The 23,620-nt window shown below is 42.6% G+C and overlaps 2 protein-coding genes and 1 non-coding gene across 4 annotated transcripts in view; all 3 read right to left on the bottom strand.

Moving 5' to 3' along the window:
* frmd5a (FERM domain containing 5a) overlaps nucleotides 1–9,775 on the bottom strand; it is a 61,653-nt gene extending 51,878 nt beyond the window's left edge. For both annotated transcript variants that reach the window (XM_071915588.2, XM_071915589.2), the window contains exon 1: nucleotides 9,674–9,775. In XM_071915588.2, the coding sequence (XP_071771689.1) occupies nucleotides 9,674–9,775 (102 nt within the window). The remainder of the gene's footprint in view (nucleotides 1–9,673) is intronic.
* A 1,667-nt stretch (nucleotides 9,776–11,442) lies between these two features.
* Nucleotides 11,443–11,514, bottom strand: trnah-gug (transfer RNA histidin (anticodon GUG)). Its single transcript has one exon. It is a non-coding gene; the product is annotated as a tRNA-His (tRNA).
* Nucleotides 11,515–12,810: 1,296 nt separating this feature from the next.
* Nucleotides 12,811–22,508, bottom strand: malt3 (MALT paracaspase 3). Its single transcript, XM_078283091.1, has 15 exons — nucleotides 22,433–22,508; nucleotides 21,940–22,070; nucleotides 21,720–21,844; nucleotides 21,410–21,548; nucleotides 21,093–21,262; nucleotides 20,741–20,843; nucleotides 20,126–20,161; nucleotides 19,775–19,978; nucleotides 18,667–18,844; nucleotides 18,213–18,287; nucleotides 17,877–18,004; nucleotides 16,474–16,623; nucleotides 15,535–15,689; nucleotides 14,119–14,235; nucleotides 12,811–13,541 (listed from the first exon to the last, which is right to left on the bottom strand). The coding sequence occupies exons 2-15, from the start codon at nucleotides 22,061–22,063 to the stop codon at nucleotides 13,209–13,211; spliced, it is 2,037 nt and encodes a 678-aa protein (XP_078139217.1). The 5' UTR covers nucleotides 22,064–22,070; nucleotides 22,433–22,508; the 3' UTR covers nucleotides 12,811–13,208.
* Between the last annotated feature and the right edge of the window lie 1,112 nt (nucleotides 22,509–23,620).

Genomic DNA, 23,620 nt, shown 5'->3' with positions numbered 1-23,620 from the left:
TTTTTATTATTTTTATTCTATTTGACCCTGCCCCTGCAGTGGACAGCTGGTTTTGTGGTTGTGGCTTGTTGTGTATTTCGACTGGCCGGCCTCTTTGTCTCCTGTGTGTGTTTGTCTATCTCCTCTCCAGAGACACTCATCTCCTCTGACTGCTGCGCTGACACACACACAAAGGAAAAGGAGACTGATTGCATGAATGAATAGCTGTTGTTAGTGTAATCTGCAGGCCCAGCCACACGTGTGACAACAGGAGCCGTCCAATCGGCAATCACCACAGCATCCTTTATTTGAATGCAAGATGGAATAAATAAATACTGTGGACTCATGGATGATATGGCACGCAAATATATACACGCATAGACAAAAGCACACATGCACGCATACAGACACACACACACACACACACACACAAATAATGACTCTCACAAAGCAACTCAGTGCCTGTCATCTATCCACCCAGTGGAAAACAAAACCCCTACTCTGGAGGAAAATTACCAGATGTGGGTGGCAAATTAGACTTAGATGAATTAAACATTCAACGGGAGATTTTTCAACTCTGAATACCAAAACAACCAGCCCGCCTCGTCGCGACGTCGTGTTGCACCGGTACACACAGCTCTCTTCAAGCTCCTCCGCTCTCTGCCTTTCTCAGTTTTCATAAGAGGATTTGTTAAACTGTGCGCCATGGCACACCTGAGAGAAAGGCAGCTTTGTCACTCTTTTGAACTCGGAGATAAAAGACAGTGAAGGAGGGTGAGAGCGAGATCCACGGAGAATGAACAGACCTCATACTCTCAGCGCAGCTCAAGTAGCCCTCTTCACAGGCTCCCAGCCACATCTGGACAATGATGACAGGATTTTGTGTTTCTCTTCTTAGCGCTAGACACTCATTTGCGAGAGTGCAGATGACTTTCCTTAGTGGCCACTTTCACTTTGTTGCTCAAGATCAACCACCTTCTGCCGCGGTAAACAGCACAAGCCTGAAAGGCACATTCTGCCAGCTTCCGTTGTTTCAGAAGAGATAATATTTACTTTATCCCTGTGAACGTCAAGCGGAGCGGAGCGCCCAAGTGTGCTCTTAATTAAAATGTTTCCATTCCTCCCTCGTTTCATTACAAATGATGCCAATTATAAATGATTCCGCATATAGTTTTTATCAGCAGCACATTCACGCAGTAAACACGTTCCACCGCATCCCAAAGGCTCTACTGGGTTGAGATGAGGGAACTACGCAGGCCACTGGAGCGTGAACCATGTTGAGATGATGTGTGCGTCGTGATCTGCTGGAAGTAGAAAAAGGGTAGACTATGGCCATGATGGGATGCACCTAGTCAACAACAATGTTTGTAACAATGTCACGCTCTGGTGTTCAACTGATGATGATTTGGTACTAAGGAGCCTCATGTGTGCCTGCAAAACATTTTGACACCAACATGGATTCATTCTGTTTACACCAAATTCTGACCTTACTAAAACCTGGATTTGTCGGACCAGGTGTCGTTTTTCCACATTTCCACTATCCAATTTTCATACTGACGCCCTTCTGCACGCCACCGTTGTACCAAGCCGTTACATGCATGACCTCTCTCGCCAATGAGGACTTGTCGCTGACTGGATGTGGTTTGTTCGCACCATTCTTGGTAAACTCCAGACACTATAGCGCGCCAAAATCCTAGGAGGGCGGCTGTTTCTGAGATGCTGAAACTGGCATATCTGGCAGCAACGATCATACCGCATTCAAAATTGCTTAAATCACTGATGTTACGCATTCTACCATTTCGTCAAACAGGAGCTAAACCCCTCGATCCTGTCTGCGTGCTTTATACTTCATGCTTTATTTATACATGACTCACTGTCTGGAGGAGCGAGCTGTTTTTTGAACGACGCGGTGTACAAGTGGATACATAGTATAGACCTATATACGCATATACGAGAAAAGAGAGAGAGAAAATGAGCTGTGACTAAACAGTAACTCTATCTACCAACTACTGGAGGACCTGCGATTTCTCCAATGTCATGGAAGAATGAAAGAGGACAAATCAGAAGATCATTTATGGATCTTCTTATCTTATTCTTCTTATCTTTTTCTTTATATATTATGTGTGTTAAATATCTAGCCAAAACAAAGTACTAAATCATGATTCTAGTCATATTAACACATCGGAAGCAGCGCCTCAATCATCTGGAGCCAAATTCTATTGGGAGACAGGAGCCATGAATCAGGCAGCAATTCAAAGCTGAAATTCAATTGAGCCACAAATCCAGTTTATATGAAGAGTGACAGTGTAGAAACTATAAGCCCTAGAAAAGGCCTTGACTTGCCCATACTCCCATACTGTATACGCTGTATTTGGAAAAGCACTAGTTAAGAGAAAATCAATAGAAGAGAAGCAGCGTGTATTTCCGTGTGAATTCTTTCTTGTTCAGTTCATTGGCCACAGCATAGCAAGCACATGTATAATGAGGCACAGTAGGCATAGCGGGGAGGTAAAATCTGATGCGGAGAGAGCACCGAGAAATGGGTGGAAGATGAGGGAGATGGCAGGAGAAGTGGGGAGGGGGGAGGCAGCAATCATTAGCTCAAGAAACCCTGCAGTGGAAAAGAACCACGAGACTGGTGATGGTACAGAGAGAGAGAGAGAGAGAGGTGACCTGTGGAGCAGATAAGGACACAAACAAGAGGAGGATGAAATAAGAGGAGGATGAAAGAGAGAAGAGGACATACAGTATATCTCAGAGGGATGTTTTTTACCCCCTCCTTTCCCTTTTTATTTTGAAGGATGCTCTGTTGTGTCACATGAAACTCAAGAGACTCAATAAAGATGCTTTAAGTGCCAGTCCCGCTCTCTCCCTCTCCCTCTCTCTCTCTCGCTCTCTCTCTCTCTGTTCTTCTGTCTGGCTGGACTGTCACTGATGTCAAACATTGTCTGATTTCAGCTCAGCACCTGACCTGTATACTGATGTCACCCAGATTAGTATTAATCTCCAACACAACTTTACCTTTGGCCTAGAGAGAGCAGCCAGAGACAATTCTATTTGGATTATATTATATTAGAAATATATTTGGCAATATGTTTACTGAATTGTACTTCTTGCCAATAAAGCTCATTGAACTGAACTGATAATTCACATGTAACATCAAAAATATATATCTTAAACAATAGCTACAGTATATAGCCTAACTGATATTAGAATAAGAATCCCACATGCACACTAATGCGGATTACTAAATTTTAAGTCTGCAACAAAAGCTATCACAGAGTGTAGTACTACCGTTTGTCACTGTGAGTGTAGTGGTACCAGCATATCCCTGTGTTTCCTCATTAGTCTGCAGAGGCACAGGGACTTGAAGTAGAAAGCCAGACAAAGGCCGGATTCTCTCGTACAGCAGAGAGCCGAAAGGCCCAAAGACAAACAGGACCAGAGGGAGGAGGAGGGAGAGAGAGGGGGGAGGAGGAGAGGTAAGGCCAGTGGATATGGACAGCGGCACTGTGACATCTGTCCATTAAAGCCTTCTCAAGGCACACAGGCCACTGTCAGAGCTGCATGATAAATAAAAAAAAAATCAGAACAAATTTCACTTTACTTTCCACATCGCAAAGCTACAATTTTTTCCTTAGACTGCAAGATGTTTCAAACTGTTTCCTTAACAAGGTGTTCTTGTGCTGTGTGGAATCCCCAAACTACAAATTAAGAAATCCGGAACATTAACATTTTATTCTCTCTCGTATTCCAGTTATCGCAGCTATCTGCTGTTTCTGCACTGGGGTTCAACTGGCTCTGGTCACAAATACAACAACAACATGAGGTTAGTTCCACAACAAGGAAAAAGGGCTCTGCAAAAAGACCTCCCCACTGTAAAACATAACATATCCAATATTAAACAAGGCTGTTCCAGTGTCTTCCTCAATGCTGAGTCTGATGTAACGCCACAATTATAATTCTGTTTGATAGCAGAGCAAGCTCACACACTTTTTGAGGTCAGCTTTTGAAGGCAGCTCATATCTGGTTAGCTATCTGGCTTGAGGTGGTGCGTTACTCTTGTGCACCATCACTGCAGGTTACAAACACCCTTGATTATTAGCCCTTGATCAAAGCTTAACTCGGCTTTGTTTTTTACCCTTGTAAATGAGTCGAGGCTCTCTGGTTCCCCATCCCTACCCAGGGCTGCACCGCACCGTGTAAAGTCATTTATGAGGCCAGTGAAGTATATAAACATCACCAACAAGCTGTGCAATCTGTTTGCACTACTATGGCTGGAGGCACTCTCCTTTTACAGTGAACCTTGGCCTGAGCGGAGCCGTATAGGCCGGGATCATCAACTCTGCTATGGTCTCCTCCAATCCTCTCTCTCTGCGTTGGTAGACCGTAGCGATACGTTGCTCTGCTCGGGAGGTTTAATATTCATGCCTCCAGCTGGAGCGTAACCTCAGGCCCCCTCTCCCTTTCCCTTTGTCACACAATACGACCCAGACAGCACAATGGACGACACGGCAGACTGCTATCGACGCACTGACAGACTGCCTGCCTGCTGTCCATCCAGGCCACACACACACACACGCAACACAAAGAGACACTGGGGAATATGAGAAGGACATTTGGTGAGACCAACCCAAACAAACACAAAAGAGCACCCACATCTAGTGGCCCGCTGATATGACAGAGAGCACTGATGACATTTCTGTGAGCGAGGAGCATAAATAGAGAGAGACAGAATGAGTGTGTAGCGCAAGAGTCACTTGGCAGCTCATCTTCCACTAAGCTCTTTCGTGAATCCCAGGAAGCCAATGCAGGTCAGTCAGAGTTTAATTTCCCTGTAGCACCCCGCTGGAACACCAGAACTGTGAGAGAAACGGTAATGAAACACAAGGGGATGGTTAAGGACCCCATCCGAAGGCAGCGACGGAGCAGCAGCCCTCGCAACCTTGAGACGATGCATCAACTCTTTCATTATCAACGCAGGGATACAGTAGCTGAATGAGTGTAACTGCCAAGTGGCTGCTTCCACAAATCAAAAACCCCATGAAAGGGATTGGGAGAAAGCTGCATGCTGCCATCCTCTCATCGCTCTGCTGTGGAGACACTACAGTGATGTAATCCTTAAATCGCAAACCAGCCACGCGCCCGGGGTTCGGCCAATCGTGCCGCTGGTGCACAGTGACGCCGGTAAACACGAGCGACGTCCTCCTGAGGTTACTCCTCATGAAACATTCAGACCTAGCACACATTTTAATCATTCATATGCAGCATGGCAACAGTGTGTCAGCCGGCGTGAGCTCTGAACACACACACATATGCACCCACGCACACACACACACACACACACACACACACACACACACATACACACAGTGTCTGAGGGCAGACGCTCCTTCAACCCTGACTGACATATGACTACCTGGCAGAACTGGCACAGGACACCTGCCATGATCCTGACAGGAGAAGATGAGCCGTCTGATGAGCAGGCAGTCAGGAGGGAGGGAGAGAGAGAGAAAGAGAGAAAGAGAGAGAGAGAGAGAGAGAGAGAGAGAGAGAGAGAGAGAGAGTGTCACACATCTCAAATACGCTGTTATGGCCCACTCGGACACTGCAGCTATATAACCGTAATAACAAGATAACAAAAAGGTATCTTTCTAAGTTTTTGAGATGAAGATACTCAGTTATGCTGATGCAGTCAGTGAGGGCAAAACACAAGTCAAGAAAAACAAAAAACAACTCTACTTTTAATGCAACTAGTTGAGCTTTAACCAAATACCTCCAAAGAGCAGAAAGACAGTCTTGGATATCTACCATGAGAATGGCATTACGGGAGGTACAAGGCAGAATCTGGGTCAGGGGAATAGTGGGACAGTCCGAGGATAGTACTGGTTGAGGTGGGCGTGTCATCAGTCACCTCATCATCAGCACCCTCCAATGGCATTCGGGGAATAAATTACCTTATTGTGCTTTTCTGTGAGCGCTAACGGCCGGGCCTTTGTCAAGGCTTTTGGAATGGGATATCCTGACCAGAGTGATCTCACATTGTGCCAGAGTAACTGTGGAGTCACCGTAGCAACAGCTGAGAGCCCGGCACCATGCTTCACAGTAAGACCCCCCCCCCGCTCTACACACACATACACCAAAAACACACACTATCAACTATCTGGACTATCTCCCTGAGAGTCTGTGCAGCAGCAGGTAGAAAGTCCTATACTATACTGGTAGGCCAGCACAGTGTATTCATTATTTTCTTAGCACAGACTTCACAACACACCACTATTTTTTGCTTTGTTTTGCTTCTAATGGGATGAAACTGCCCGGAAAAGCTGGTGGTTGTGATATCTTCAAGCAAAATAGCTATTAGAACACCAAGGGCAATCACAGGTTTCACAGGGCGAACGCTGTAATTAACTCTGTATCTGGAATAGAGTGGGCCACATCGCTGTGTTGACAGTCTTCAATAAATCTGTAATTAATCGCAAGCAGGTAGAGAAAACACTGATGATGGGGAAATTAAGTACAATTTCAGTCTCGTTTCAGCACAGTGTATGATTATGAACAACAGAAGAAAACAAATCTGTAAAAAAAAAAAAAGAATAATTAAAAAGGGCAGGACTGGGTGAAAGGCAGCTTCTTGATTACGATACGTACATAGGACTGTGGAAGCACATCCGACTTTCTGTAAAAAATAAGCTGTGACAAATAAAGCTCCTTAAAAAGCCACATGATACTTTCGGGGATGAACAACAGCTTCCCAGCGTGTGTAGATGCTCTCTCTATCTCTCTCTGCCCCCCCCTCTCTCCACACATATAAAAAATACACAATACCTTTTCAACTGTTACACAAAAAAACAGACACGGAGCCCCTGTAAAAATGGAGATCCTGAATAAATATTAGCATCTGAGGACACGAGTGTGCAACGGCGGCGTTTTCGAGGCTTCGGCGCATGCAGAAGCTGGGAGACAAAACTTCCAAAAGGACAGCAAGCACAGGATAAACAACCTGAGTTAAGAGCTCCCGGGCTCATCAATAATGCATCTGACAGAACCAAATTAGAATAATGTTTGAGGTTCGCTTCAGGAGCTGAACAGACTTCATCAATTTCATTGCATTTCATAAAAAGTGCAAGCAGTTTTTCGCATTCCATCTGTACGAATGAACACTACAGGGAAGAACTTGCACAAAAAAAAATCACACAAAAGCATCACAGTTCCCAAGCAGAGTTGACCCACAAACAGAGCTATGCCATATATACCCAACTCTGTGTATTTATAGCAGCTAAATCCACCTCACCTGGTCTTGGCTGGACAATATTACTAATAATATAGTATTATATTTGCATACCGAGGTGACATGGAAACGCGAGGAGCCGCTTAACCCTCAGTTTGACTCTCTGCTGTGACGTTGCATCAAATCAGACGGCAGAAGAGGATTTCCGGGACTTCCATCAACCTCCAACTAGATGAGAGCTAACTCTATTATAATGATGAGCACTCACTTCTTCATCCCCCTGAATATAGTGGAAAGATCCATAATTCATTAGAGCAAAACTTAGGGTCATGCATTATGGCTGCCTCTGCTTTATCAAGATGGAGACATTTCCCAGCCTTCGTTTGAAAGCTCTCTACGCCCTGGTTCGGTACATGTCCTTGTTTTGTTTTTTTAATTTCCACTGAAGATTCTTTCTGCTGAAGGTGGCTTTATTGACACGGACATCGAGGACAAAGATGCTGGTACCTGCTTCGATGTCGGAGAAAGGAGGCTAACCTAAGCCAGGGGCAAATCTGAATTTAGAGCCATTAACCAGTTTAGGGAAAAGATCGGAGTGTAATGGAAACAGGTCTAGTGGGGATAGAATCTCAGCGCACTGTGGAAAGAGGATAGAAGGGTGAAAAAGAGGGAAAGGGAGAGAGAGAGAGAGAGGGAGAGAGGGAGAGAGAGAATATATGACCTAGTTATGCCTCTTGCTGCTCATTCCCCAGTCTAGGTGTCCTGGAATCCTGGGTGCTTTTTGGCAGGCTGGTAGCCTGGAAGGAAGGGCAAAGTTAGAGCTAAATGAGGCACACGCTCCGACGCTACGGCTAGTCAGGTGGATCGGCCCGTTCCCTCCCAGCAGGGCCAGGTTAGACAGAGAGGTAGCCAGGCTGCCAGACACTCGCGGCATCTCTCTCTCTCTCGCTCTCTCACTCCCTTCCCCTCCTTCCAGCCTGCTGACGTCAGCCACCCAGTCCACACGACACTGCTGCAAACAGCACACCTGCTGGCTTCACAGTCCATCTGGCCCGGCTCCAGCTCTGGCTCAGCCCTCGAGCAGAAACACAGGTCTGTTTACAACCTGGGCACACAATCACGGTCCAACGGTAACCGCAGTATCTATCTCTCACGCTTTGTCGTGGCACACAACAGAGGCTCGATTGCAGTACGGCCCGCTGAAAACAATAGGTATCAAAGTGACAACAGGCATGCCATGTCTCGTTAATGTTTAATTGTTCCACATAGGTTACATGTTTCCTTGGTTTATGTGTTGGAGAGGCTTTGATGCGTCTACATGTTGCTGAATAGTCAGAGGATCCTCCCGGGATTCATGCACGACTCTTTCCCACAACTTTACAGCATCCAGAAAAGAAACAAAAAAAACTATTCTTCTAATTGATTTTGACAGGCCCTCTCACCTGCCTTTGATGACATCAGGATGAACATAAAACTAAACAACCATCAAAGCCCGTTTTGTAGCGGAGAGATAAAAGTAAGATAGACACGGTTTAATATCTGGGCCTAGCCCTGTTTCTACCTTTACAAGCAACGTGTCTCACTTAACAATATCAAAGTTTTCTTCTCCACTGAAGTAAAGGGCCATGCCTGAAGGGAAAATACAGTACTTGCACACTTGGTTGCTGTGATCAATATCTAATATTATTCAATCCCGCCTCAATATTTATGTTTCTACCATACTCCTACTACGGCTCTGCTCTATTCTCCAACATGGCAACAGGATAGCCTATGTGCATTATTGATGTCAGTGACTATAGGGAAACTGCATGAGCTACAATACTATGAGTGATTGTAAATGATGACTATTATCTAGTGGCTCTCCATTCTTAATACCATTTAGTACTGGGTAATGCATGTAAACATCGTATCATATGCATTACTAGCTTACTAGTTTTATCAATGAAGGCATTTGTTCAGGTAGCAACAAAAAAATCTACAAGAAATAATCCTGCAAACAACAGTCCATCAAACTAAAAGACAAGCTGATACATTTGAAAAATAAACCTACCAAAATCCATCTGCCTTTTCACCCATAATTCCTTGCCTCTAATGTGCATTTTACATCTTGTCAACGTCAACTTTGATGCACTGAGGGAATTGCCATGTCTGTCCTATAGGGCTCCTTGATGTCTACATCAAAGCCTGCTACTTTAGCAAAGGATTTTCACAATAATGGCTCGTGTTGAGGCGTAGACTGCCTAAATTCCCCTTGATAAGCCTAATGTTAGGTGAGGTGGCAAACATTAAGTCTATATAATACAATTCAGGGGGCACATTTGCTGGTGGCAGACACCAGTAGCGGGACATGCAGGCACTTGCAGCCCCTATGCTGAAGCACTCGCTTTCTACCAGGTCAGAGACAATTGCAGCGCTATTACACGCTCTGCGGCGGGAATAAACTGTGGTCGACAGGTGACTAACCTGAATTGTGCACGTATATTCCGTATCGTCCAGCAGTCTGACGGTGCAGTTGTATTCTCTCTCAAGATTCCTGATGCTGCCACTCATGAATCGGCTCAACATCTTCTCAGAGAATTGCTGCTCTGCGTCTAGGACCAGAACAATAAACTCAACACCAGCATGCAAGTAATGTCACATTGACCACATTTTCCGATCCGCTAAACGAGCAGCAGCCACGGGTTGAAGCGCCGACGTGCGGACCATTGTTGTCCCATTAAGTTTTGGTACGGCAGGCCTGTGCCAGGGAGAGCAGAATCCAGGGATGCCCGCATCCAGATCCAGAGGCAGCTCAGCCTTGTGTTTCTGTGCTCGGGCGGCGGATAATCTTTCACCATTCACCGCTGCAACTTGAGCAAGAGGGCGGGACCCGCCGAAAACTGACGTCAAAGCCAACCAACGGGAAAGCGAGGCATTTCTCTGCGCTTTAATATCCAATGTTATTTTTCTAACGCCACACTTTATCCTATCCGTGCACTGAAAATACTCGAAAGGGGGCTTGAGTTTTTGGAGATATCCTTTACCTGGTTAGAACTAAATATAGGCTTGTGGTTTATTTATAGGCTACCGACTGCAAAACTACTGAGTGATGACTGCAATGGTTTAGCCCCAGTCTAATCAACAGCTGAGGCAATCCATGGTGAATGAACGAGTCTTAGCATCCTGAATGGGTCTCACCTTACCTATTTCAGTGCAACCCAGGAAATTGGCACAGTATTTTAGGCTGTTAGGTTAAGTGGAAATGCAGAACTGTGGATGTGATTAAGCCTAGACAATACTGATGACCCCTCCTGATTTAGCATATCAAATATCTCCTTCGTTAATATGGTAAAGTCACACTCCATCCAAAAGCAATGGTTGATTGAAAATGGCTGTTGCAGTTCATATACTGTGTTGTAAAGTGTTTTGGAGGTAAGTGGTTTTCATGTTCAGTTTCTGCCTAAAGCCTTATGCCAGGCTGCCATGCTGTCATGGATCATCATTTAAGTTTAATGCTCAGATAAGCAATATATCATAGTTATCTGACTGGAGGTTGGTAGGTGTAAATGTTGGTAGTTCTGCTACACTTAAAGTCAGCCACACTAAAATTAGGACATCAGCTATTATTTATTATAACTCTTCCTATGTCATAAGCTACAGTGAACAAAGACTGAATCGTATTAGACTGCCATCTTCAGGCCGGCCCTCGCTGGTGCGCTTTACAATTAGTAAAACCGCTAGTGCCCCCTTCTGGTCGGCAGTCCGGCCCGGGGACCTCGGGGGTTCCTGAGGGGGTCCAGGGGGTCTCCAGAAAAATGAAACATTGTGCAATTTCACTATTATTTCATTTCTAATGAGTTAGCACAATGAGATGTTGTACAAAGATGACTATTTCGATAATACGTTTCACCCTCCACTCTGTTGTTATCCACCTAAATGTATACTAACTCGTATCATAACTAAATCTATACTAACTCAACTGCACAATCCTCTCAGATGGGGTTCCTTAGGACAAAATCTCTACGAAAATGGGGTCCGTCGTCTAATGCTATTTTGGTGAAATGGATTAGAAAAAAGGTTGGGATCCCCTGGTTTAAGGCACAATCAAACCTCCACAAATTACAGTTGTCACGTTTTAGTTAAATCTATTAACGAATGCCGACAAACGTTTTCAGTGCTTGTTGTGAAAACGGAAAAAATAAAATGGTAACAAACCAAAAGATCAGCCCTTGTGCCGTGACATTGTATCGCAATGCCGTGACCCGGATTCGAACCGGGGTTGCTGCGGCCACAACGCAGAGTACTAACCACTATACGATCACGGCGAGCTACCGGGGCTGGTGAAGGACGAGGAGGGAGTGTGTCTACTTGAAGGCTGTTACACGGCTGTTACAACTGGGTAAATGATTGGGTACAACATAAAACAAGAAGATACTATAGCTAGACGAGATATAGTAAACAACAACCTGCTGTTTTGCACAGAAATTGAGCGCGGCTATAGTGAGAAGATGAAATAACTTTTCATAATAGTCCGTTTAGGAAATGTAATAGATGAAAGACTTTTATTACGTTTGACGCCAGCCAATAGTCAACTCGATACTCTGACGTGGACATGTACTATTGTGCCATGTGTATGATAGGACGAGCGGACATTTATCTCATATTCTATGACTGATAAAGTGCTTGTATTCTTACAATATAGTAAATAAGCTATAGTAGAACAATCGATAATCCGAGTAACGTTACCTTCAGTTACTTTTGGTTAGTTCGCCTCCAAAATTCACATGTGCAAAGTAACTCTTTACATCTAAGATAGGCTACTGTACCTTACAGAAAAAAACACATGAATTTCCCATGTTATCACGTTACACATGTGGAGCACCTGAAAATGTTCCAAAACCACACATTTCTCATCTGCAAAGCACATATGTTCCACATAGGCCTATTGCCAATGTGATGTGTTTCACATGGAATTTTTCCACATGTGAAATTCATGTGGTTTTTAGATATGCTGTTTTCCAGTACTATAAATAGTATGCAGTTCTACTTTTAAGTTTTTGCTTTTTTTACTTTAGTGCATATGGCGAATAAATTGAGAGTACAATGAAATTTGTTAAACACTAATGGGAAGTGTGCTTACCATCATTGATCCTGATATGACTGAAAAGGAACCATTCCCAAACCTTGATCTAATGCTAAATTATAAGGGCATCCTCAAAATGTGCAGCAAGTTAGGCTAATTCTTGAAGAGACCACTTTGCAGCACAACATCTTCATGGTTTTAATAATTAAGTACTTCAGTGTTTCTTTAGTGAGCAACTCTATCGCTTTTACTTGAGGACTGTTACTCTGTAAATCTGTTACTCCCAACCCAATATTTCATCAAAACAATAATATCATTTAAAATGTTGATTAGGTGGCTCGATCTTTATATTTATTAATAAAAGAGATTGATGTCTTTTAATAGACTGATGATAGGAAGGAAGAAACAACTCCTGCACACAGTTCTCTACACTTGCATAGGGTTTTTTCTTCTTTTCTGGACCACAGTTTTCTCCTCATCTGTCTTCTGCTCCCCAGGTGTCCAGAATAGATAATAACAACAGATTGATCATAAAAACTGTATTTGAAAGTGACTTTTATTGTCTTTTATCGACAATTTAGGCTATAGCCAACTTGCAATTGATGAACCAGTGTCAGACACAATTAATATTATTATTATTACAATTATAATTACACAATGTATGCTTAAATCAGTGGTTAAGAAAAGTAAGTGTTAAGTTTCTTGAGTGTTAGGCTGAGAACTGAAGCAGCTGGTGACACAAACTCACTATAAACAACAAACACAAAAGCACACTCACATACATCCTCATTCGCTCACTCATTCATCATTCACTAATTCACTCAGAACAACAACAACAAGAGGAAATGCATGACCAGCAATTAATTCCTAATCACACTGATAAAAACACAACCGATGTATCAACATATATATACACAACAACAGGACCAGAAAGGCTTAATGTCGAAGAGTGAAGTCCTGAAGCTCGTTCTCGTCGTTCTCCTCCGGCTCGTTGCTCCTGGTCGCCGTGACTTTAGCAGCACACTCTGCCTTTCTGGTGAAGGGTCCGGCCGCAGTCTGACGCAGCGGCGGCTTATTGCTGTTTGAAATGTTGCCCACACTTTGAGCAGAAGCACCCTCTTGTCTCTTGGCTGCGCCTGCGTGATTTCTCTTGTACAGTTTACAGGACGCCACCAGAGGCTTTCCTATGTCCACCTGCTGGCTTTCCGTGAGACGCAGTTCACTGTCCTTGTGAGTATAGTGTAGATCCACCTTGATCACCAGCGACTCCTAACAAAGGCAAAGAACAAACAAAATGGTCTGAGATTTTTATTTCCATACAGGGGCGAACGTACTTATTGAAAAATACCCCTTGTTTTGTTACAATAAATTATTTTAATCTTGAGTCATGGTCGCCCCCCCCCCTACTCAGTCCAGCTACAGTGGGCTATTCCACTTCTAGTGTGATTTTACCACTTGACTTTAAGCTCATTTTCCTTGTGCCACTGCATCAGTAGCTGAGAGAGAAGTAAAAAAATAAATAAAAAATAAGCAAAGCCACCCATGTGAGGCAGAAAAACACAAAAAAAGTGCCCTTGCATGCATACTTTGCTGAGCTCAACTTGAAGGTAATGTATAGAAAGGATGGATTAAAAAAGGGAAAGGGTTGGGAGTCAGGGGGCCCCATGCTTGCCTTTGCCAAGGGCCCCCAAATCACAAAGTCCGCCCCTGTTTCCATACTCTCCGCAGCTCACATTATTCCACAAATCGAATATTTTATATTTAGACTTTTCTGCCCTTGACTTTGCTGTGTGTTAGAGAACACATTATAGGATGTGCATGGGGAAACATATCAGTGTGTTAATACCTGAAGCTTTTGAAGAGCGCAGAGCCGCAGAGTGCAGTCAGGGTTTTCAGACTGCATTAGTAGCAGAGAGTCCATCTCCTCCGACCGGCCGGGACCGGAGAATATGTCTTCTATTGCCTAAAGATTCAGAGTGGGATAAAAGATTTGTCAGTGTCAGCAGTATTTGTTACCAGCCAACTATATCAAAACATTTTATAGTCTCGGTAATTATCTGTACTAGACTTAGTACTAGATCATTGATACAACACACCGTACACCAACTAATGCGGTTGCAGAATTTAAATTTAAAGTCATAATGAAACAGCATTTTGGGTGCCGTACTGTGATGTGTTTTCTGTTGAAACAGGATATTGTGGTGGGGAGGAGGGGCGGGACAAAACAGGGAGGAATCATTCAAAAGTGTAAACCAATGGGATATCAGTTAGGGAGAGAAAGGCAGTTTTGTTTGATGGGAGGGGTTTACTTTTCTTAACCACTGATTTAAGAATAAATTGTGTAATTATAATTGTTGTAATAATAATAATAATAATAATAATAATTGTGTCTGACACTGGTTCATCAATAGCAAGTTGGCTACAGCCTAAACTGTCGATAAAAGGCAATAAAAGTCACTTTCAAATACAGTTTTTATGATCAATCTGTTGTTATTATCTATTCTGGACACCTGGGGAGCAGATGACAGATGAGGAGGAGAAAGTTTTGTCTTTTTTTGGGGCATAAATTGTCATATAGGTGTATGCTATGATAGGTAGAATGAGCTAAAAGGGGTGAAAAAGTAATTTTTCATTGGTTAATGCATTATGAAATGGGCCACTAGATGGCAGTATGGTCCAAGAATCGGTAGTTTGAGAGCCTGGCTGTATTAAACTAGGTTGAGAGGCAAACCAAATTTGTACTTCCTGCTTTTTCGTCACTTCAACAAGCGATAGCAGCCTGGAAGTCTAAATATGGACTATACTTCCTTAGACATGTGAAACTCAGTGCCGAATGATAATCACTGAGAAATTACTGCTGGTCAGTGGAAACTGAGAGGGTTCCCATCATGAGCAACATGGAATTTGTGATGCAGATAAATCTTTGCACGTTAACAACGTTATGTTGGAAAGAGGTTTTTTATCTTGAACTTTGAATAGCCTTTGTTTAATATACTCACTCATAAATATCAAACTCAGATTTTAAAAGGGTGTTGCCATAAAAGTCAAGGCTTTAGACAATCATGTACTGCGCAGGATCTCTACAACCAGACAATGGACAATTTTAAGGCTATCACAACAGCAGAAAAGGACTTCTGCCCTTCAACTATAATCTAATCTTTTCTACCTCATATTTCCCGGTGTAGCACACTTTACACTTTGTACAGACGGTCAATAACCGACAGCATGTCTGATAGTTTCGAGTAAGAATGAGAACACTTACAGGTACGCTTCTCAGAGTAACGGTGCAGTCTTGGGTTCTGGGGCCTGTGGTCTTCACAACGGCAAAAGCCACCAAGACATTGGAGAAGAGAGCTGAGAAGCTGACCTCCACCTCTACTCCACAAACAAACACCAGCCGCTTCTTCCGTGGCAGCTCTACAGAAGGGGGGGGGGGGGGGGATACAAACAGATTAATTCACCAATCGAAGAAGAGAGTTTCCCTGAAAGGCACTTAAGACCAGTGATAAAATATTTTCAAATTACTCAGACTGTACTGTTATCACGGCATTACATTCCTTTAAATAGTGAAGCTGACTTTTCCTTCGATTAACCACATTAGGGACTTTCAGCTGCTCTATTAATGTAAGTTGCTGACTTATCTTCCACTTAGTCTGGAGGAGAATGAAGAGATTCTCAGATTAGTCCATGACAACAATATTCCACTTCAACAGGGGAAAAGTAAATATGAGGAAGTTTTGATTTGACAGAAAAACAGACCTCCTTCCATCAAATAGGGAAATACAGTAAGCACAATTAAACCTGTTCCCCGTTTTGTTTAATCACAAACAAGGAGGACGCCTTTTTTTTTTTGAATGGCGGCGCAAATATCATGTGAAACCACACGGTCGGCGCTCGGTTTCAAATGTAATTGTCACATGCTGGGGTGTGGGAGGTGTAAGGAAGAGTGAACAGCACAGTCTCTCTCACTCAAGATGACATCAGATCGAGACATTGAATCATGCTTTAGTTGATGGAAAATAAGTTTCTAATGTGGACTCATGGCACCCAGGTTAGACCCACTCAGATTGATGATTTATTTAACACACGTTGACTTATCGATTTGATTTGAGACTACTGGCATTTAACAACAACAAACATTAAATGAAAACGCTGAGGTTTGGAGGCACTCAGGTGTTTGTAGCACTATTCCTCAGCTCACCATTGGCTTGTCTCCAGCAGGCGTCTCGCTGGCGTAGTTCCCTCGTGTGGCCGGCGGTCCGGACTGGATCTGTGAGGGAGCGTGGCTCCTTCAGTGTGTGTTTGATCTCCACCGCCTGCTTGCCGGTGACCAGAGGGTCTCTGCCTAAATCTGGAGTCAAGAGAGGGACAGAGAAAGCGCAGGTAAATACGAGGCCTGTAACACCAACATAACGCTACAGCGACTTCATATACTGAGGATTTTAAAGGCAGTAAATTATTCAATAAATGCCAAGATGCTAAATAATTATAGGGTGTCATTACTGGCCAGAAGAGTATGAAAATGATATAGTGAAACCCTATTCAAGGCCCTGGATACAGATTTGGCCTCAGAAATATTACATGCAAGCTGTCGTCACCATGTTCCCATTATGGATGAGTGGACAGCAGTTCATCATCAACATCTCTTTTTCCATCTCTAAATAAATCCCGGACAAGATGAGCAGAGATCAACAGTCAACAAGGGAGGCTTGGGAATTTGTCTGAAAAGTTACTGTCCATATTGTGGCTCTGGAATTTCCCATCAAAAACGGACAAAGACACAGACGTAAAAGGGATAAAGTCTACTGTTAATTATTTATAACGAGCAGTTTATTTGTCACCATTAATACCAGTCTACACACACACACACACACACACACACACACACAGTGCGGTCACCAGGGCATCCTATCCCCGGCAGCCCATCAAAAAAAGCAGTGGCAGGGGGCGCAACGACAGAGCAGCTGTCTTGGACTCTGCAGCTCTCAGGTTTCTTGCTGTTCTGTAGCCAACAGTGTGAATTTCCAGAGAATGAGGTCACATGCTAATGCCGTGCAACCCCAAAAAAATTATGCTACCACAGAGATCCATCAAACCACCAAACACACGCACAGTCAGGAGGGGACAACATGATAAGTCTCCACGCCTATCCAGTCACAGCTACTTACAAGTCATGAGTAAACAACACCAAAATGAGTAGCAAATGATTGAGAAAGGCAGTTATCAACTTGTCTGTGATGCACCCAGCAGACTGAAGAACAACTTGTTCCCTTCAGATCTGTTTACCATGGATCTGCAACTTCAGGCTTCTTTGCGGGTAAAACTAAAGGCCAAAAATGTAAAACCTTTAGGACCTTTTGGCAGTCGTAGATTTAGACATTTTTCTGTGTTTGGCACTTTGACACAAATTAGCACTGACAATTTCAGTGGTTTATCAATCACAGATTTGTGTAACAGTGGCACGCACCATGTCCGCTCACCTACTAAAATCACAGCATAGCCCAAAAACATACAACTATCCCTACAACTATCCTACGGCAGCTTGCAACGTCACAGTTCTGTCCTCAAAAATATGGCAACTAAAACCGTCTTTGCGATACCTACCCTCAGACACCTGCTCCAAGACGTGGGTGACTTTTTCGGACTGTAGGATGTGTTTGTTCAAGTACTTGGTGAAGATTCCTGTACTCTTGCCCCCATCCTGGACCTCAAAAGCCTCAGCATCTTCACATCTGGAGAGACATTGGTTCATAGAAATCCATGAAATGTTTTAATGAAAGAAAGTTATATGTTGCATGACTTTAAAAAAATAATGTTATTCTGATTTCAAAACCAATAATATCCTTAGACTTTACACATATTGCTTGCACTGGTATATTGATTAATTAATACATTTTTTTGGTTTTGTAATGAATCAATTGATATTGTGTTAATACATACGTGGCATAACCATAAACAGTATTTCCACTGGGTTCCAAGGGCATGATGTTTGACAGTAGGAAATCCTGGTTGTACCTTGAAAAAGTAAAATGCAATCTTAAGAAACACTGAAAACATAACAGCCCCTCGCACCCTGACTTTCCCCTTAAATAGCTTCAAAGTCTAGGTCTAGACTAATCTAGATGTCTTGTGTAGCATTTTATACATATTGCACTGTAATTGTAATTCAGCATGACATATTTGATATTTTTGGAAGCATTGGCATCTTGACTAGAATTTAAAATAAAGTTCTGTGGCACTGAACAAAGTTTGGCCGCGCAACATGCATTTGGAGGTTTTAAGACAAAATCAACTGAAATGGACATGCTAGTTATCATATTAGTAAGCAAACAAATTCAAAAAACTATGTTTTATTGTCATCTCAGTGAAAATAAAAGTGAATTATTCCACCTACCATTTTCTACAGGTATCCAGTAGGATTACACTCAGTGCAGTCCGTCTTTGCTGCATGCGCAGCATGACCCTCTGCACACAGACACAGTTTTCAGGTCGGTACGGTTGCGGAGCATCAATAGCTACCAAGTAATTCCTCCCAGAGTGCTCATACCCATGGCCTGCATAGTAGAAAAGACCTGTCAAGAATGATGAAATGCACATGTGGTTACCATTACAACACCAGTAACATCTGCAATCATCTCATTGTACAATGGAAACATTCCACTATCCTGGGAACGAACAATAGAGGGTAGTCTAGATCCCTAAAAAGAAATGTTGAGAGCATCTTAGAGGAAGGTCACCGGGGAGCAAAAGGAAGTCAGAGGTCTACATGACATGTTTAAAAACACGTACACATTCTACCCCAGCTGACGCTCTGATTTATGTGTCATTGTTTATAGCAGAGATTTGGGAACAGTAAAAGAGTATATCAGCAATGCAGTTCTCTCATGATTCTTTTCATCACACAATAAACAGAATTTCAAAATGATATCACAAAGTTTGTTTTATAGTTCTATGATTAATACCTGTACTTGTGTTCCTGTCTGCTGTTTAAAACAGTAGTGCCTCGTTTCCCCGGAACAATGTGTGAGTACTCTAGTCATTAATCATAAGATGTTTCTGCCCTGTGCCGTGACATTGTATTATTGGTTACCACATGCTGAAAGAAAGAAGTGAAGCTGACAGCTTGCTACGTTGCTAAACACCCTCGGCGGATGCTATTATAAATCTGCCATCTCAGATTGAGAAAGTGGTGTATGTAGCAAGACAGCCTTTGAACATTAAAAGGCCCACACTTCTTCTTTTCCACCTCTTATCTGCCCACTCAGCCGCACATTTAAACCAAGATAGGCAGACAATTTCTGATGGTGGGTTCATGACCCATGACGAGTGGACAACAGCAGATAAGGGCCAAAAAAAAACTACAAAGGAAGTTCGTCTGAAATTTCAGAGTTTCAGATTACACAAAATCTATCATTTTGTCCGCATTTCTCCAAGGAAAAAAATGAATTGAGGATATTCCAGAATGACATGCTGAATATGAGTCATGTGAAAACAACACTCACCATACACTCCCTTGTCAAGGAGCTGGATGAACTTGTCGATGGCAGCTAGCATCTCCTCCCTGGTGAGATCCAGGAGGGAAACCACTCTGAAGCTGAGCTGCTGTAAGAGGTTGGCCAGCTCATGTACATCCATAGTGGGCGCCATCAAGCCCGGGTGGTGGGAGTAATTCAGGTTGCCAATAAGTAGAGCTACTTTGTCAGTGGCTGAAACAAAGACCAAAGTAGAACTCTAATTATAGTAACATGAGGAAATACTGGTACAGAACAGTTTCCCTCTGTAATGACATAACAGTCTAAGTGCATTCTAAAATTAGCCAGAGTTGATACTGCATCTGTTTCCATAAACTATACCTGTGGGCACTGGAGGCGGAAGCTGATCAGTTGACACTAGAGGACATGAGGAAGAAAAGGGCAAAAATCATTCCTTTTTGTTTTACATCCTATTGTTTCCAACCATACAAACCAGATCTAAAACATATTGTCCAAGGGAAACGTGCAGGGTGTTACCATAAAACACTTAGTCAAATATTTGCTGTGCTGTTTACTATACACACCATAACATTAGCTATATAAACAGCAAAAAGAAGAAACACCCCAAGATCTAGTTTCATTTTACATCACTTTCCTGTTCTGTGTCTACAGCTCTGGCTGAGTACTATTTGGAGTCTGTCAACTTCCTTTTAGGTCTGTAGAAATGGGGAAAGTACCTCCAATCCTCAGCAGAGTGGAAACAATTCGCCTGCCTAAGTGCTAAAACAGTGGAATCACTGGGAGGATTGTGAAAAAATTTCAATATAAGAGGCTATCTCACTGAAAATGGAGGAACTGGGGAAAATACATTAAAACTATAAACTATTGCTAGAACGTGGAAAAGATACAACTGATAAAACATGGTATGGTATTATCTTAGTGGTGTGGAATATACTATCTTTTCACATTTGTGAGCACAATATTCTTTTCATTTACCTATGTCAACATCAGCCGGTTCTGTCCATCTCTCTTCTTGTACGTTAGACACGGAGCACAGGTACGATCCTCCATGGTCCGCTGTTACCCGGTCTATCTGCAGGTAACATAACAGGTTGTGTTCCCATCATTGTTTGTCTCCCTGGCTATGCCCATGCACATCAGATTCACTCGACCGCAAATCAAACCTTTGGTAAAATATTAACCACATTCTCTAAATTCATCACAATGGTCTCATGGCTGGTGAAGTCTTTACGGCTCCCAGCATGTGACCCAGTAAATATGGGACAGTGTAAACACTCGCTATCAGCACTGAGGTAAGCAAACACTCGGCGGTCATCCTTACCTGCAGCGTGTCCCTAGTCTTGTCCAGCAGCGGTTGTCCGTTTCTGTACCACTGATAGTGTGGAGGGGGGATGCCAAAGGCGGCACAGCGGAGGGTGAGTTTCTCCCCCCGCCGGACTGTCTGGGGTTTGGGATTGACGGCAATATGGGGCTCCCCCCGCCACTGTCCAGGCACTCCTGGAAACAAGAAGTATGTTCAAACCCACAGCAACAGTGACAGCATGCAGAAAACAGACTAACAAGCAACAGGCAAATATGCTGTTAGGAGCAAAATCAAAATTACATGTAACACCATCATAGAAATGGAGAATGAGCTTTGCGTACCTGATTTATCAATGTCCAACACCTTGACTTTCACCCAGTCACTGAACACGCAATTGCAAAAGTGGTCATTCACTCGACACACATAGAGCTGAGTTTTCTGAGCTTTGATGGTCAGGTCTGCTTCAGTGGCACCACACACCTTGAAAATAGAAACCAGTCATCGTAACTAGGTCATTTCGAGACAACCACAATACTGTGTAAGGGAAAAAGGGAAAAAAATCATGAGCCAAAGGTCACTAGGTTGCAGCTCAGATTTCCCCCCCAAAAAAAGCTTGTTCCTCATTTCAAGTCTTAATTAAAAACCACATACCTCCTGTTCATCAGCAGTAAACCACTGGTAATTCAGGATACCTGGGCCCTCAGCACAGACGCTCAGAGTCACCTTATAGTTCACTGGTACACAGACGGAAACAGGATGGCGCACTATGACAATTTCTGAAACCAAAAAGTGAGAATATCGGTAGTCTGAACTCATATTGTACTGTATTTGTTTTGAAAAGGCACACTGATAAGGATGCGGAGCTACACACCTCTGATCATTAGTCGAAAGATTTTGGAGGGGTATTCATTCATTGCTGCATTGTCTTCTTTCTTCTGCAAGACATCAGCATTTGACACTTTAGGCATAACTGTCTTTTTGTGAGACATTTCCATGGCCAGGCTGTGAAAAGGCACAGATAATAATGAAGGGCACAGATAATGCAGAGTAACAAAGTGGCTGTTAACAGTGACTTTCGATTCACTTCCTAGCTTTGTGTTTATTACCACTCCGAAAGGGAATGGTGAGAAATGAATAACGTTGAGAATGAATTAATTAACGTTACTGACGTGACTGTAAATCTACAATTTTATGTCAAATCTGTAAAGACTTCAAGTTCCATCTCCGCTGGTAACTTCTTCATTTCTTGTATAGTTATTATAATTGTACCAGTAGAGAAATATACACTTGTGAGGAAAAACCTACATTAGAAAATGAATTATCAACATTGAAAATTATCACAGAAACACGGTTTTAGTACATACCTGCCCTCAAACTACCGGCAGAATGGCATCCGGACCTCAGACAGAATCACGAAGAAATGTTCCCCTCCCTCATGTCTTCACAACTTTAACTAAATCGAGAAAAGGCTTAACCTGACAACCCTTTCCCGGAACAATGCACGTTACCGCTAAGCTTGTAATAGAGGAGCCTTTTACTGGTCATATTCAGAATCTGTCGCCGAGTGGGGTAGTTGCATCTTTTTTTAATCATTTTATCATAACGTTAAGTTTACAAAAACATGTCTCAAAGCGCAAAAATAATAGAACAGTCAAACCCCTACAGGTATATGAATCATGAAAATTACGTTGGCAGAGCCAGATTACTGCCATTACGGTAATGAGCGGCTCCTTTTCAGGTGCTGCTGTGAAATCAGGTAGGGTCAGTCAGGTTGAGTTCAGTACTAAATGGAAATGTCCCTTCAAAACTGGACTGACTCAAATGGGTTTTTATAGAGATAGAAAAAAATGCTCCCACATTTAGACTGGTCTGGAATAAATTAGTCAGATCATATAAAGTAAGATTAGTAGACTGCTACTCCAGGTTTACACGAGGGCTTAAATTTAGCTTTCACGAGAGCAGGTTTAATGGTATTGCAATTGCTTTTACTACTACTACTACTACTACTATTACTACTACTTCTACAACTAATAATAATAATAATAATTAATCATCATCATCATCATCATCATCATGTAAAAGTCATAATGAACCATTCTTGGTTAAGATGTATTCCAGGCTAAATTTACACCCTGTGTGGAAACAGAGCTCAATGTCCACATTTTGCTCAACATCATAGTATAACACATATATTCTCTTGTGGATAGCCTATAACATAACATGTGGAGTGTGATCCCTTGTTTTCTTGATTGAATATGTACCTAAATATTTAAATCTATTTAAATATCTACCAAAAAAAATATTAAGCTATCCCTCTCACATAGGTCTACTGAAACAGTTATAAAGGGGTGTAGATTTTTGCATGATTTGAGGATATGTTTTGTTTTTATAAAGTTATGGTTTGTGTGGTAGGCTATATAATGAATTACTGAGTATACATTTTGTGAAGAAATGTCAATTGAACCAGTTTTTTCTAATTGATTTGAAATATGAACCACAAGTGAGCTGCTGTTGTTTTGACCATGTGTTGCAACATCAAGAGAGGGGGGTTG

Source organism: Centroberyx gerrardi, chromosome 4, assembly GCF_048128805.1.
Source record: "Centroberyx gerrardi isolate f3 chromosome 4, fCenGer3.hap1.cur.20231027, whole genome shotgun sequence".
NCBI lineage: Eukaryota > Metazoa > Chordata > Actinopteri > Beryciformes > Berycidae > Centroberyx > Centroberyx gerrardi.
The sequence above is the reverse complement of the archived record's forward strand: the minus strand, read 5'-3'. Positions and strand labels throughout refer to the sequence as shown.

Excerpts from the sequence above, each read along its gene's own strand:
- malt3 (XM_078283091.1), bottom strand. The coding sequence starts at position 22,063 with ATGGAAATGTCTCACAAAAAGACAGTTATGCCTAAAGTGTCAAATGCT. Across the intron at positions 15,690-16,473 it reads CTGCTGGAGACAAGCCAATG|AGCTGCCACGGAAGAAGCGG; the intron begins GTGAGCTGAGGA and ends CCCCTTCTGTAG. Across the intron at positions 14,236-15,534 it reads TTACTCTGAGAAGCGTACCT|GCAATAGAAGACATATTCTC; the intron begins GTAAGTGTTCTC and ends CTGAATCTTTAG.